Here is a 14,669-nt window from a genome sequence, read left to right on the forward strand (position 1 = left end):
ATTAAAATCAGTGGGCTAAACTGTTATTATAGATGGACATGAACTGCAAGGAGTCGGTTACTAGAGTACTATTTTTCAGCTAGAACAATGCGCTGAGATACAGAATTGAGTCAAGACAAGAAAGATGTGAATCGTAAACCTGAATGCAACACCTTAATCACTAAACCGCATTTGTTCACAGGTCACATCTGTAGTCTTTGACTGGGTACTGGTGCTGTACTCTAATTTATAAGTCTTTTTGTGACACAAACTGTGGTGCTTCTTGGGAGGCAGTCCTTAGCAGCAAGGAAAGGTCTTTTAGCAACCCATTGTTTTGCCTTCAGAGATTCTAAAACGGTGTGTGACACACTTAAAAATTAAATAGAATAAAATTAAAACCTACAAGTACAAACACATAACAGCAAATACCTGCAGCACTTTTAAATCAAAGCTAAACATTCACCCCATCATACCTGCTAACAGACCAAAACCTCTGTAACGGGCACTAAATAAAGGGAAACATACAGTAACTTATGAAAGAAAGAAAAAAGTAATGTTTCTATGTGGTAATGCAAACACACACAAAATATAAATCTACCACACCTGCCCAAACAGTCTGCTCACCATACTCCAACCTTGTAATTCCTTAGTTATACTGCTTATCTCTCTCTCTCAAACCTGACCTCTCTTTTCCCAACCATTCATTTATTGCAACTGAATCACATCCAAACACTAACTTTAATTCCACCACTATATACTGTTCCATTACTGCCACTACATTTTCACACTGGCCAAGTCCCTTCCCTTATTTGTCAACAAAGATTTATCTTTTCATCTGCAGGTTTCTGATGGACTTTACCCTGCTGTGTGCCACCCTGTTATTGTACTAATATCTGACAAGTTGTTGTCAAGTGAACAACAACTTCAAACTAGTATATACAGTAATCCCTCGCTACATCGCGCTTCCCCTTTCACAGCTTCACTCCATCGCGGATTTTATATGTAAGCATATTTAAATATATATCGCGGATTTTTCGCTGCTTCGCGGGTTTCTGCGGACAATGGGTCTTTTAATTTCTGGTACATGCTTCCTCAGTTGGTTTGCCCAGTTGATTTCATACAAGGGACGCTATTGGCAGATGGCTGTGAAGCTACCCAGCTTACATTTCTCTTTCTCTTGCGCTAACTTTCTCTGATCCTGACGTAGGGGGATTGAGCAGGGGGGCTGTTCCCACACCTAGACGATACGGACGCTAGTCTAAAAATGCTGAAAGATTATCTTCACGTTGCTATCTTTTGTTCAGCTGCTTCCTGAAATGACATGCTGCACCGTGCTTCGCATACTTAAAAGCTTGAAGGGCACGTATTGATTTTTGCTTGCTTGTTTTTCTCTGTCTCTCTCTATCTCTCTCTCTCTTTCTGTGCTCTTGATGGAGGGGGTGTGAGCTGCCGCCTTCAACAGCTTTGTGCCGCGGTGCTTCGCATACTTAAAAAGCCAAACAGCCCTATTGATTTTCCTCTGCCTTTATGACAGTCTCTGCTCCTGACTCCTTTGAAGAGGAAGATATGTTTGCATTCTTTTAATTGTGAGACAGAACTGTCATCTCTGTCTTGTCATGGAGCACAGTTTAAACTTTTGAAAAAGAGACAAATGTTTGTTTGCAGTGTTTGAATAACGTTCCTGTCTCTCTACAACCTCCTGTGTTTCTGCGCAAATCTGTGACCCAAGCATGACAATATAAAAATAACCATATAAACATATGGTTTCTACTTCGCGGATTTTCTTATTTCGCGGGTGGCTCTGGAACGCAACCCCCGCGATGGAGGAGGGATTACTGTAGTACTAAAATTGTGTGACATATGCGCTTAAAAAAATTGTTATTTTGTGCACATTAAGGCATGTACTGTATGAATTTTTAATTTAATTAAAACAATGACATTTTTAAATAGTTATCTTCAAACACTGTTAAAGTATTCAAAAATATTACTTATTTTACTTGAGGAATTAATATACTGTACATTCCATGAACTAGGAACTTGAAGTAATATATCACAACAGAATTTACTACATAATGAACAGTCTTTTCTTGTATGCAATGTTAGGTTCCTGAGGTTTAGGACCCCAAACGCCCAAATACCCAAGATTAAAAACCCAGCATTCTGTGGACCTGTTGGACTGAAGAAAAAAATTATACATTATTAAAACAAAAGAATTGTTTATTTATAAAATATAAACTGACTTGGGCAGCAAAGTCAAGAAGTACAAAAAGGAAAAGGAAATATTTAAAATAAATGGAGAAGGTAAAATTATTGCTATTTCAATGACAGCGAGAACTATTAAGATGACACAGCATAGTCAATAAGGAGAACACCAAGAAATGTTTCTTCTGTCAAAAATGTCAGCAATCGCATTTTTTAAGACCAAGCAGTTTAGAAGAAACAAACGACAAAGAGAACATCCTTCTGCACTAAGGGCAGGTGGTAAATCTCATGATGTCCTTGCCTACAGTGCAGGTTATACAGAGGATTCCAATAAGAAGATTTATGCAACACTAATTCCCTTTCTATCTCTGTTTACCTCCACTTTATTTCCATTCTTAAACTCTCACATGTGCAGCACAAAGACACAGGTTAACATTACAATATCCAGACACTTGAAAACGATTCAAGACCTGATGCTGTCTGTGTGATATCTGCATTTTCTCCCCATGTCCTCATAATTTTCATTTCACTAGTTTGGTTTTCTGTCATATCCCACAGATTTGAACCTATTAGGTTAACTGGTGAAACTGTATTCTTCATTGTGATTGAATGTGGATGAATGCATGAATTATGCCATTTAACGGACTAACGTCCCATGCTCTTGGAATGATTCATTCACTTCTCTTTAAAGCTATGTATTGCTGTCATCTGTAGTAGGGTTTATTCATATACCACATAGCTCTAGTCAGCTGACTTGGAATGGTTTTCTTTTTTTGGAAAAAAACCCAACAACTTAAAACTGAATACCCCTTAATAAGATTTAGATCTAACCTACCTTTGATAATATACATTTCTGCATCATATTAATATAAATCTTCTTCTGTATCTGTTTGAATTTAGAGATTTCAATATAAAATGCAGAAGACCACATAAAGAACATATTAATTCATTGCACTGTACAACATTTAGGAATGTAGGAAATTAAGCAAGATATTTCTTACCATAGTTTTGTTTTATAGACATCTGATCCAGTTCTGGGCTTGCACCTGGGGATAAAAAAGAACACATATTGATGTTTAAGAATTACTTTAGTGTTATGTTGCTTCTAAATAGAAAACGTTCGCAGTAGCTTTCTCATTTATTTTGTACAAAGTCCTCAAAGGACATTAATATTATTATTTTAGTGAGTCTAATAGGTAACACAACTGCCTTTGTGTGCTTACTTGCAAAATAATAATAGACAGACAGATAGATAGAAACATGTTTTATTTGTCTGAAGTGGAAACTTAGCTGCCAGAGAGTGGAGGTGAAGCATTGTTCATAATGGCCTTCAGTTTTGACTTCATTTTCTCCTCTTCTCTGCTACTACCTCCAGCAGGTTCAAAGTATTTCCCATAACTGAGACCTCTCTGTTACCTAACTTGTTGATTCAATGGGCTTCTTTTGAAGTGACGTTATTAGCCCAGCAAATTACAGCTTAGAAAACCGCTCTGGTCATCAAGAAGTGTACCACTGCTAGATATCACTACATTCATTAAAGGAATGCAGTCACTTAACAGATTGCCCTTTCTTTCTTACAGTTCCATGTATTCTAATAATATAACATTTCATGTGTCAACAGAAGCACATAAATGCACAGTTAGCAGGAGTGCTGAATCGGCATAGTTCACTGCTGAAAAGCTGCAAACACAAAATTTTTTTAAAGTTAACATAATGTTTATTATTTCAACGAGCAAAGTGAAAGTACATATGCCACATACTCAAATGGTATGGGAGTGAATGGAATGCAGTCTCCAGCTATGAGCAATTAAGGCATTCAAGGTTTAGTCCAGTTCAGTGGCTAATTCTTCATAAACAGCTATAAACAATCATAAATGTCTAATTACGTATATGAAGTTCAATTAGAACAACAGAACAAAGGCTGTTTTACAAGGATTAATATTCAATTAACAGATTTGATTTCACAAAGGTAGTCTTAAATTGGAAAATTAAATCATTACATGCTTGTGACACTTACATTTGCAAACAAGAATCTCACAACAGCAGATGTTATAAATCTAAAAAAGATTTTATATAACAAAGCTGATTTGAAAAGTGTTTTATGACAAAAAAACAGCTTTAAAGAGTATGTAAACAAAACAGTCAAAATTATCTTGGTATTCACTAATTCCTGTTGCACCAATATAAAAATGTATGATTTTTTACATTTTTGCATCAACTTTAAGTAGTATTTATTTTTTAGTTACTTTATAGAAACATCAATGAATACATTAAGTATGTACATATGGTAAATAAATTAGGTAGCCCATGATGTTAGAATGAAGTAAAAAACACATTTCATTAAATATTTTACACATTTTTCCTTTTAACTATATTAATGAATAATATATTAAACTGCACGATCTACACCCTATCAACCCTTCTTACAAATTTCTAACTACCTTTATCTCTGATATTTACCTTCTGGATTGTATGCATTGTATTTTAGTTTATTAAAAGATCTCAAAAGTGGACCCCCTTTCCTGTAGACATAATTAAAAAAACCTACAAATGACAGGTAAGTACAAAGCTTGTTTTGTGAGAGGTGATATTATCAGTTTAATTAGAAGTACAGATAAAACTGAAAGTAGAAGAATTTAATCGATAATCCTCATTTCATAATTTGGGGAGAATAAAGCTAAGGCATTTTCAGAAAGTAAAAATATAGTTTATTATGTTAAACTGTATTTAGTCTTCATGAATTTTTGGCCATAAATAATATTTTCAATGACTACCCAGGGTACAAATATTAAAATGAAATATTATTAAAATGTGACATCATAAAAATGTGCCATCTGCAATCTACAATACATAAAATGTTAGTCTTCTGAAGTTTGTTAAGTGGAGGCTGTTTACAATTTGATTCCACAGATTTAGAATGTACTACAGACCACCGTATCTTCTGCGTAGTGTACAAATTTGGAAGTAAAGAAACAAACACAACTAAAAAGAAAAACAATAAATGTTGCCATTTTAAAAATGATGACAATAGTGCTGGATAATTCATTTATTTGTAATATTATCTAAACAATAATCCATTTTTGTGCTTATTTATTGTTTTTAATGCCATTACAAGAGATTTAGGAAAATAAGTTTTTGTTTAAATTCAGTCAAAAATGTTTTATATTAAATTTTTTTTTAATTTTGTACCATGAGATCCTCTTCTCACACAATAGTAAAGTGCTCTTAAAAATGCCAGGAGGTTCTGAATGAGGTAATGATGCTGGGACAATATACTTCAAAGTGTCAAACAGATTTGGGAGACCGTTCAAGCAAAACTTGAGATTTTAATTTCACTCCACCAGGCCAGTAAATATAATACAGTAATTAGTGAAGGTAAAAGTTAAGAGAAAAACAGTTTTTCTTGGAGGGTAATTTATATGCCAGTCAATAATATTTCACCTAAACCTATAAATATTCACATTAGAATAAACAATTAAAGTAGTTTTCTGGATAACAGGGTGAAAATAAGAACTCCCAATAGATACTAGTTTGTAAAATCTCTCCTTTAAAATTTCTACATTTTTTGCATACTCATTAAACATTACTGATAACCCCTCCTTTAACCGCCACCTTATCGTGGTGGAGGGGTTTGCGTGTCCCAATGATCCTAGGAGCTCTGTTGTCCGGGGCTTTATGCCCCTGGTAGGGCCACCCAAGGCAAACTGGTCCTAGGTGAGGGATGAGACAAAGAGTGGTTAAACAAACCTTCTATGATGAATGAAAACTTTGGACGGCGTTTTCCCTTGCCCGGACGCGGGTCACCGGGGCCCCACTCTGGAGCCAGGCCTGGAGGTGAGGCTCGATGGCAAGCGCCTGGTGGCCGGGCCTACACGCATGGGGCTTGGCCGGGCACAGCCCGAAGAGGCAACGTGGGTCCCCCTTCCCATGGGCTCACCACCTATGGGTGGGGCCAAGGAGGTTGGGTGCAGTGTGAGTTGGGTGGTGGCCGAAGGCGGGGACCTTGGCGGTCCGATCCTCACCTACAGAAGCTGGCTCTTGGGACGTGGAATGTCACCTCTCTGAAGGGGAAGGAGCCTGAGCTAGTGCGCGAGGTCGAGAGGTTCCGGCTAGATATAGTCGGACTCACCTCGACGCACAGCTTGGACTCTGGAACCAATCTTCTTGAGAGGGGCTGGACTCTCTGCCACTCTGGAGTTGCCCCCGGTGAGAGGCGCCGAGCGGGTGTGGGTATATTTATTGCCCCTCGACTTGGAGCCTGTTCATTGGGGTTTACCCCGGTGGACGAGAGGGTAGCCTCCCTCCGCCTTCGGTGCGTATGCACCGAACAGCAGTTTGGAGTACCCATCCTTTTTGGAGTCCCTGGAGGGGGTGCAAGAGGGCATACCTTCTGGGGACTCCCTCATACTGCTGGGAGACTTCAATGCTCACGTGGGCAATGACAGTGAGACCTGGAAGGGCGTGATTGGGAGGAATGGCCCCCCCGGTCTAAACCCGAGTGGTGTTTTGTTATTGGACTTCTGAGCTCGTCACGGATTGTCCATAACGAACACCATGTTCAAGCATAGGGGTGTTCATATGTGCACTTGGCACCAGGACACGTGTCAAAAGTAGCTTCAACTCCCACCTCCGGCAGAACTTCAACCACATCCCGATGGAGGTGGGGGACATTGAGTCCGAATGGGCCATGTTCCGTGCCTCTATTGTTGAGGCGGCTGACCGGAGCTGTGGCCGTAAGGTGGTCGGTGCCTGTCGTGGCGGCAATCCCCGAACCTGTTGGTGGACACCGGCGGTGAGGGATGCCGTCAAGCTGAAGGAGTCCTACAGGACCCTTTTGTCCTGTGGGACTCTGGAGGCAGCTGATAGGTCTGGCAGGCCAAGCGGAATGCGGCTTTGGTGGCTGCTGAGGCAAAAACTCGTACGTTTCAGGAGTTTGGGGAGGCCATGGAGAACGACTTTCGGAAGGCTTCGAGGAGATTCTGGTCCACTGTCCGGCGTCTCAGGAGGGGGACGCAGTGCAGTGTCAACACTGTATATGGTGGGAATGGTGCACTGCTGACCTCGACTCGGAATGTTCCTGGGTCGGTGGGGGGAGTACTTCGAAGACCTCCTCAATCCCACTAACATGCCTTCCAATGAGGAAGCAGAGCCTGGGGACTCAGAGGTGGGCTCCCCCATCTCTGGGACTGGGGTCACCGAGGTGGTCAAAAAACTCCTTGGTGGCAGGGCCCTGGGGGTGGATGAGATACGCCCGGAGTTCCTCAAGGCTCTGGATGTTGTAGGGCTGTCTTGTTTAACACGTATCTGCAACATTGCATGGACATCAGGGACAGTGCCTCTGGATTGGCAGACCGGGGTGGTGGTCCCCCTCTTTAAGAAGGGGGACCGGAGGGTGTGTTCCAACTACAGAGGGATCACACTCCTCAGCCTCCCTGGAAAAGTCTATTGGGGGGTTCTGGAGAGGAGGGTCTGTCGGATAGTCGAGCCTCAGATTCAGGAGGAACAGTGTGGTTTTCATCCTGGTCGCGGAACAGTGGACCAGCTCTACACCCTTAGCAGGGTCCTGGAGGGTGCATGGGAGTTTGCCCAACCAGTCTACATGTGTTTTGTGGACTTGGAAAAGGCATTCAACCGTGTCCCTCGGGGAATCCTGTGGGGGGTACTCCGAGAGTATGGGGTACCAGACCCCCTGATAAGGGCTGTTCGGTCCCTGTACGATCGGTGCCAGAGCTTGGTCCGCATTGCCGGCAGTAAGTTGAACCTGTTTCCAATGAGAGTTGGACTCCGCCAGGGCTGCCCTTTGTCACCAATTCTGTTCATAACTTTTATGGACAGAATTTCTAGGTGCAGCCAGGGCGTTGAGGGGGTCCAGTTTGGTGGACTCAGGATTGGGTCACTGCTTTTTGCAGATGATGTTGTCCTGTTTGCTTCATCAGGCCGTGATCTTCAGCTCTCTCTGGATCGGTTCGCAGCCGAGTGTGAAGCGGCTGGGATGGGAATCAGCACCTCCAAATCCGAGACCATGGTCCTCAGCCGGAAAAGGGTGGAGTGCCCTCTCAGGGTTGGTAGCGAGATCCTACCCCAAATGGAGGAGTTCAAGCATCTCAGGATCTTGTTCACGAGTGAGGGAAGAATGGAGCGTGAGATCGACAGGCGGATTGGTGCGGCATCCGCAGTAATGCAGGCTCTGCATTAGGGGTGGGCGGTATGACCAAAATTCTATATCACGGTATTTTTCTAAATTATCCCGGTTTCACGGTATTCAACGGTATTTTTTTCCCCATGCATGAGTGGATGTTAACCACATTTTCCACTGGAATTACTGGCTAAGAATAACCTATTCCACTGTCAAGAGTATTGTACATTGTACAAAAAAAACATTTTAATGTGCACACAAGTATTAATACAGGTTTGCATTGCCCCATAAAGTGATAGTTTTCAAGGGGGTGGCACTAATGGAGAAGGTATCACATTGCATGACAGATGCAGTCAAAATATAGAACCTTTTTATTGAACAAATTTTGCAAAAACTTAAATTATAATTTTGACAACATATTTTCAACCAACAAAGAGGCATTTAGACTTAGTCAAATATCCAGAAGTGCTTGTCAAAAGTTGTATTGCACTGAATATGTCTTAGAAAAGGAATAAATAGTGAATATTTTTTGTAAACCAACTACACTTTCTGTTAATGTTAACAATCTCTGTCCACTGACACGTTAAAGTGACTTTTTAAACAACTTTATCATCATTAAACTGCATAATATTTAAACTAATAAATAATAACAATAAAATAAATAATAGTATTATTACTGATAGTTGCACTATTATGTTCAGTGTAGAGAACTTTATCGCAGGTGTGACGAGGCTCCAAAAAACTGGATGTATGAATGGGTATCGCACAGGTTTAACTTAAATATTGTATAAATGTTGGGTTTGTGATCTGGTGGTCGGAGACACGAACACAGAATTCAATGCATGTTCTTCTGAGCGGGCTTTCTTTATTGCACGCGTGCTGTCTCTATCTGACGTACTAAAACCCCAGTTCCTATCCGTCCTTTTTCTTTCTCCACATAACCAATCACCACACGATAAACGTCTTTGTGAAATTAAAATTAGTTATAAACTTAGCCCACGGAGTGTTCAGAACCTTAAAAATATCTTCGTTATACATGTTTAATTAAGCCATCCATTCAGAGTTGCGCCCATCTCTGAACGAGTCGCCAGCACATCAAAGGATGAATATAAGCAAAACATACACTAGCAGGGTCAATATAGCACAACAAAACCCCACATCCTACATGACTTTGAAAGGAAACTGAAGCGCAGAGTAAACCCACCAGAAAAACATGCAAATGCAAGGCAGGCACGCCGCCGTGCCCCCATATGATTAATGCATGCTTTAATGCATTTCACCATGAAAATTATATTAAGTATTTATTTTAGCATTCTAAATGTTCAGAGAGAAGGAAGATCATGAAGTGAATGTATTCTGTGCGGGGTTCACTGCCGGCACCTTCTCTTAGTGCAAGAAGAAGTCAGTTTAAGAATCACTTAACACAAAGCATTTAATGTGCTATATAACTTATGACGGGGTTTGAAAACATGTCGTCACACTATTACACAGTACCCAGGTACATTACACTGTATTGAAAACAAATAAAACAAGTACAACTTGGCTTGCAGTATTATCCAGTAGTATAGAAACAGTATTTACACATCTGACCTTTTAAAACTAAAGTATCTCCAGGCTCTCTGTCCATTTTCACCACGCAGCATTCCTACACTACCGCCCACTATTTGGTGGTGTAGCAGTGAAAAAGAGCCCTAGTGCAACAAATCTGTGTTTAGCGGTGTAGCAGTGAAAAAGGTCCCCACTTGAACAGTTTCCCGCTGCACCACATTCCGAACGTCGTTTAGGCAATTTAAACCGGCGTTGCGGTATAAGAAAAATCCATATCATAAAAAAAATTAAAAACGGTTTTCGGTATGAACCAGTATACCGCCCAGCACTACTCTGCATCAGTCTGTCGTGGTGAAAAAGGAGCCGAGCCATAAGGCTCAGCTCTCAATTTACCGGTCGATCTATGTTCCTACCCTCACCTATGGTCATAAGCTATAGGTAGTGACCGAAAAAACGAGATCGCGAATACAAGCGGCTGAAATGAGTTTCCTCCGTAGGATGTCTGGGCTTTCCCTTAAAGATAGGTTGAGCAGTCATCCGGGAGGGGCTCAGAGTAGAGTCGCTGCTCTTCCACATCGAGAGGAGTCAGAGGAGGTGGCTCAGGCATCTGATCAGGATGCCTCCTGGACGCCTCCCTGGTGAGGTGTTCCGGGCACGTCTAACCGGGAGGAGGCCCAGGGGAAGATCCAGGACACGCTGGAGGGACTATGTCTCTCAGCTGGCCTGGGAACGCCTTGGGAATCCCCTGGAAGAGCTAGACGAAGTGGCCGGGGAGAGCGAAGTCTGGGCATCTCGGAAGAGTATGGATGGATGGATGGATGGATGATAACCAACATTGCACTGTAATCAAATATGACTTTACCAGTAACAGATGCATGAGCTGTATATAAAAAAAAGAAACATCAATAAAAAATTTTTGTAATATATAATTCAAAGCAAAGTGACTTATACATAATGTAGCCTATGGTAAAGGAAAATGGTGTCAAGATAAGTTATTTTTTAAATTGACAATTCAAAGACAAAATAGAAAAAATATGCATGACTTGATGATTTATCCATCTCAATAGCTAGGCAAACATAAAGGCACTGTAGTGGCTCTTCTTTAACAAATGCTTTGATGGCTATCTTTCTTAATTATGTAATTAACAACTCCCGTCCGTAATAACAGAGGTTAGAGAATAAGTTAATGGTATATTACAGTGCATTCTATGGAATATAACATGCCTACTTTCTCAGATTCTTTAAATGTAAATTTAAATGTCAAAATATTTTTTAGAACTATCACTAAGCTCTCAAATAATTGCATTTTTGGCAAATTCTAAAAATTTTCAAAACAAAGCATATGTTTCAGAAATTTAAACAAATCTAAGATATCATTACTAAGATAACATATCTAATACTGGATATGACTATTTACAACATATTGGAGAAAATACTGCTATATTTAACACTTTTCAATTACTTAAAATAATCTATTACTCAACAAGTATCAGAACATTAAAATATCCATATGCTCAAATAAATACCCAAAATTGCCACTAATAAAATCAAAATGTTTCATAATAATGTAAAATATTGTTGTTAGTAACGCATGAGGAAATGTACATGGTATCTGTAAACTGGTTCTTTAATTGCTCTTTAATTGTATCATACAGGATAATTAGAAAAGTGTTTTTGCGATCAAAGGCCAAATGAATTCAATGGGTTGCTGTTAAACCAATGAAGCACAATTTCAGCCATGGCACAGAAAGAATTAAAAGCCTTGTAAAACACAGCTGTCCGGCATTCACAGTAATTTAAAAAATATCAGATTTCAAACCAAATGTCTTCGAAGCCTGAATCCCTAATTAGGAACCAGGGCTTGTAATCAAGAGATACTATTATCCATTTTATTTATATTTACAGTGTAATTCTATTCTAAATTGGCACACCTGTTTATCTATGGAACTGTGACATCAAAGATAGTTAGCTGCATATATTTACAATTAGATGCAACTATTTTGTACAGATGGGTAAAATGAAAATTATTTTTCATTTCTGTTTTTGTGTTTGACAGGTGCACATACAAATAGTGCAGTAAAAACTGAACAGCAGTACAATACACAAAGATATTAAGACAATGTTGGTGATCAATGTACTACTCTTCATTGCACAACAGTGCAAACAATGTTAATTAGATATAAATCTAAATGTAGAAAATAAGTTAGTCCATATTTTGCTTTTTATTTTTATCTTTTTAGACTTGCTGTCTTTGTAGTAGTTCTCTCAACAAATCATATTCACCAATGAACTTTAAAGGTGGCATAGTGCTATATGTCACTGGAAAAGGCTGATTTGCATGAAGGTGAAAAAAGGACATAATGCAAGCTGTTAGTTTGTGTTATCTGTCCTATCTGCAGTTATTCACATTATGTTATGGAAACACAAATAATTATTTTATTAATATTTCTATGACAAAAACAAACCACACAGAATGCAGCATTACAGGCAACTAGAAGGCAAAGTATTTTTTAACAACAGAAAATAATCCTCATGGTAACTTACACAAAGCTCTCTGCTGCAGTAACATGCTGAGGATAAACTAGCTAGTGGAAGATTATTCTTATTACATTCAAAATGATGTTTTTTGTGCTTTTTTGTTTGTTTGTTTAATAATGATCCTTTATAGTTAAATGCCTTTTGTTTCAGGAGGCCGACACTAAATCTTTATCATCTGCACCTTTTTTGTAAATATCAGGTTTTCACAAACCAGTAGACCAAAAGCATCTACATCAAAAAAGAAACCTAAAAAACATTGAATATTACAGTTAACAGTATTTTAAAGGACTGCATCTCTGATGAACAAAACATTACTTACAAATTAAACTGCAGTAAATAAAGAAAGCATATTCCTGAAAACAACAGTTTAAAAGTAATCATTAAGAATCTATATATATAATTCACTAAGCAGCCGACCACAGCACGCAAGACAGAGACCATGGGATACGCACGACAGAGCCCCGCCCGCGTCATGGGATATAAGCACGACAGAGCCCCGCCCGCCAACTCTAACCCTCCTCCCACGTCCACCCTTGCTCTCGAGGCATGCACACTGCCTGCTCATGTGCCTGCACGCAACCCCTCACCAAACACCGCCTCAGTCGCTTTCGTCTCTGCTACAGTCCACATGCACCTCTGAGCCACGTTGACTTTTCATTGTTCTTTTCGGTTCCGGCTGCTTTTCTATACATAATCCACCAAGTCGCCTGACCATGGGATACGAACAACAGAGCCCTGCCCACCAACTCTAACCCTCCGCCCGCGTCATGAGGAACGCACAACAGAGCCCCGCCCACCAACTCTAACCCTCCTCCCATGTCCACCCTCGCTCTCCAGGCACTGCTTGCTCATGTGCCTGCCCCCAACACCTCACCAAACACATCCTCACTCGCTTTGGTCTGTGCTACAGTCCACATGCAGCTGTGAGCCACGTTGACTGTTCATTTGCCTACCATGGCCACCGCTTCAAATGTATTTCATGGAAACAACACTTCTTTCAATGTTATACAAATTCCTGAATCAGGTAACTGTTTGTTTCTATCAGTCGTTTTTTTTCTGGAAAAATGTCATCGACGAAACTGTTGCTCTCGAACTTCACAACATGGCTGTAACCTTTGTTTGCCAACATTGTGATAACTTCAGCAACGTGCTGTCCGTTGTTCTTAGTCACGGAAGCATAGTCATGCAGTAGTCATGCTCAACAATACGCTGACTACATGAATACTTCCAGAGTTTATGGTGGCGAGGCAGAAATTGTGGCAATGTCCCAAATGCTTCCAGCTACTATCACCATTCACTTCCGAGATATCCCTGACCCAATCAGATTCAAATCTGCCTTTTACTTTTACACGCAGACAATTTCCTGTTAGATTGGCCTTTGCAAGGACAATTAATAAGGCACAGGGCCAAACTTTCAAAAAGATATGCCTGTATCTGCCAAAACCAGTTTTCGGTCACGGACAATTGTATGTTGCTCTCTCCAGAGTTCCATCTTTTCATTCACTCACAGTCGTATCCTCAAACCCACCCCATTTGGACAATTGTGTCTTTCAGGAAGTGTTCACCCATCAATAAATAATTATGCGGCATATGCTATGCCGCGGGTTGGCTAGTATTTACTAAAAATTTATTTTTAGAATAATTTAATTCTGTAGGAAAAAAAATGTATATATTATTAATCACAGAATACTGTAAAAACTAAATACTAATATATGCCTACATAATTATGGTACTGGCATACAATTATTTTAACACACATTAAGAATTATACGACCTTTACATTTTAAACTATGCTCCACATAGGAATTCAAATGTAACTTTTTTTTATTTGACAAGAAAAGTTAGGCATTGAAATATCACATCACACTAAAAACAGATTATTGCAACTAAAGTTTAAAAATAAAAAAATACACGTCTTGAGAACAATAATTTAATGGTGACATATCACATATTATACTAGTTATACAATTTTGCAAACTTGGTAATGTTAGAAGAAAAAGTATCTGGAATACAGAATTATCATTCTTGATTTTTTTGTCCTCTCTGCATGAACAACATACCACAAGGCATTAAACCTTATGAGCACGTGTTTTGTAACTAGTTTCATTCAAAAACAAGGAACAACCTTTGTTTTCCATTCCAAAGGTTATGGCGATATTACACTGCTTCACAATGTAAAGATATTGCAGAACATAAAAGGTAAAGGAATTAGTTTTTCTACTAATACTTTATCAAAAGGAAAACGGTTTATTTTAATTCAGAATCA

General features: G+C 39.6%; 1 protein-coding gene across 1 annotated transcript in view; it reads right to left on the minus strand.

Moving 5' to 3' along the window:
• Positions 1-14,669, minus strand: part of slx9 (SLX9 ribosome biogenesis factor) — a 159,230-nt gene that overhangs the window by 86,523 nt on the left and 58,038 nt on the right. The window contains exon 3 of the mRNA XM_028807314.2: positions 3,183-3,227. Coding sequence (XP_028663147.1) covers positions 3,183-3,227 — 45 coding nt within the window. The remainder of the gene's footprint in view (positions 1-3,182; positions 3,228-14,669) is intronic.

The sequence above is a fragment of the Erpetoichthys calabaricus genome, chromosome 8, assembly GCF_900747795.2.
Source record: "Erpetoichthys calabaricus chromosome 8, fErpCal1.3, whole genome shotgun sequence".
Lineage (NCBI taxonomy): Eukaryota > Metazoa > Chordata > Cladistia > Polypteriformes > Polypteridae > Erpetoichthys > Erpetoichthys calabaricus.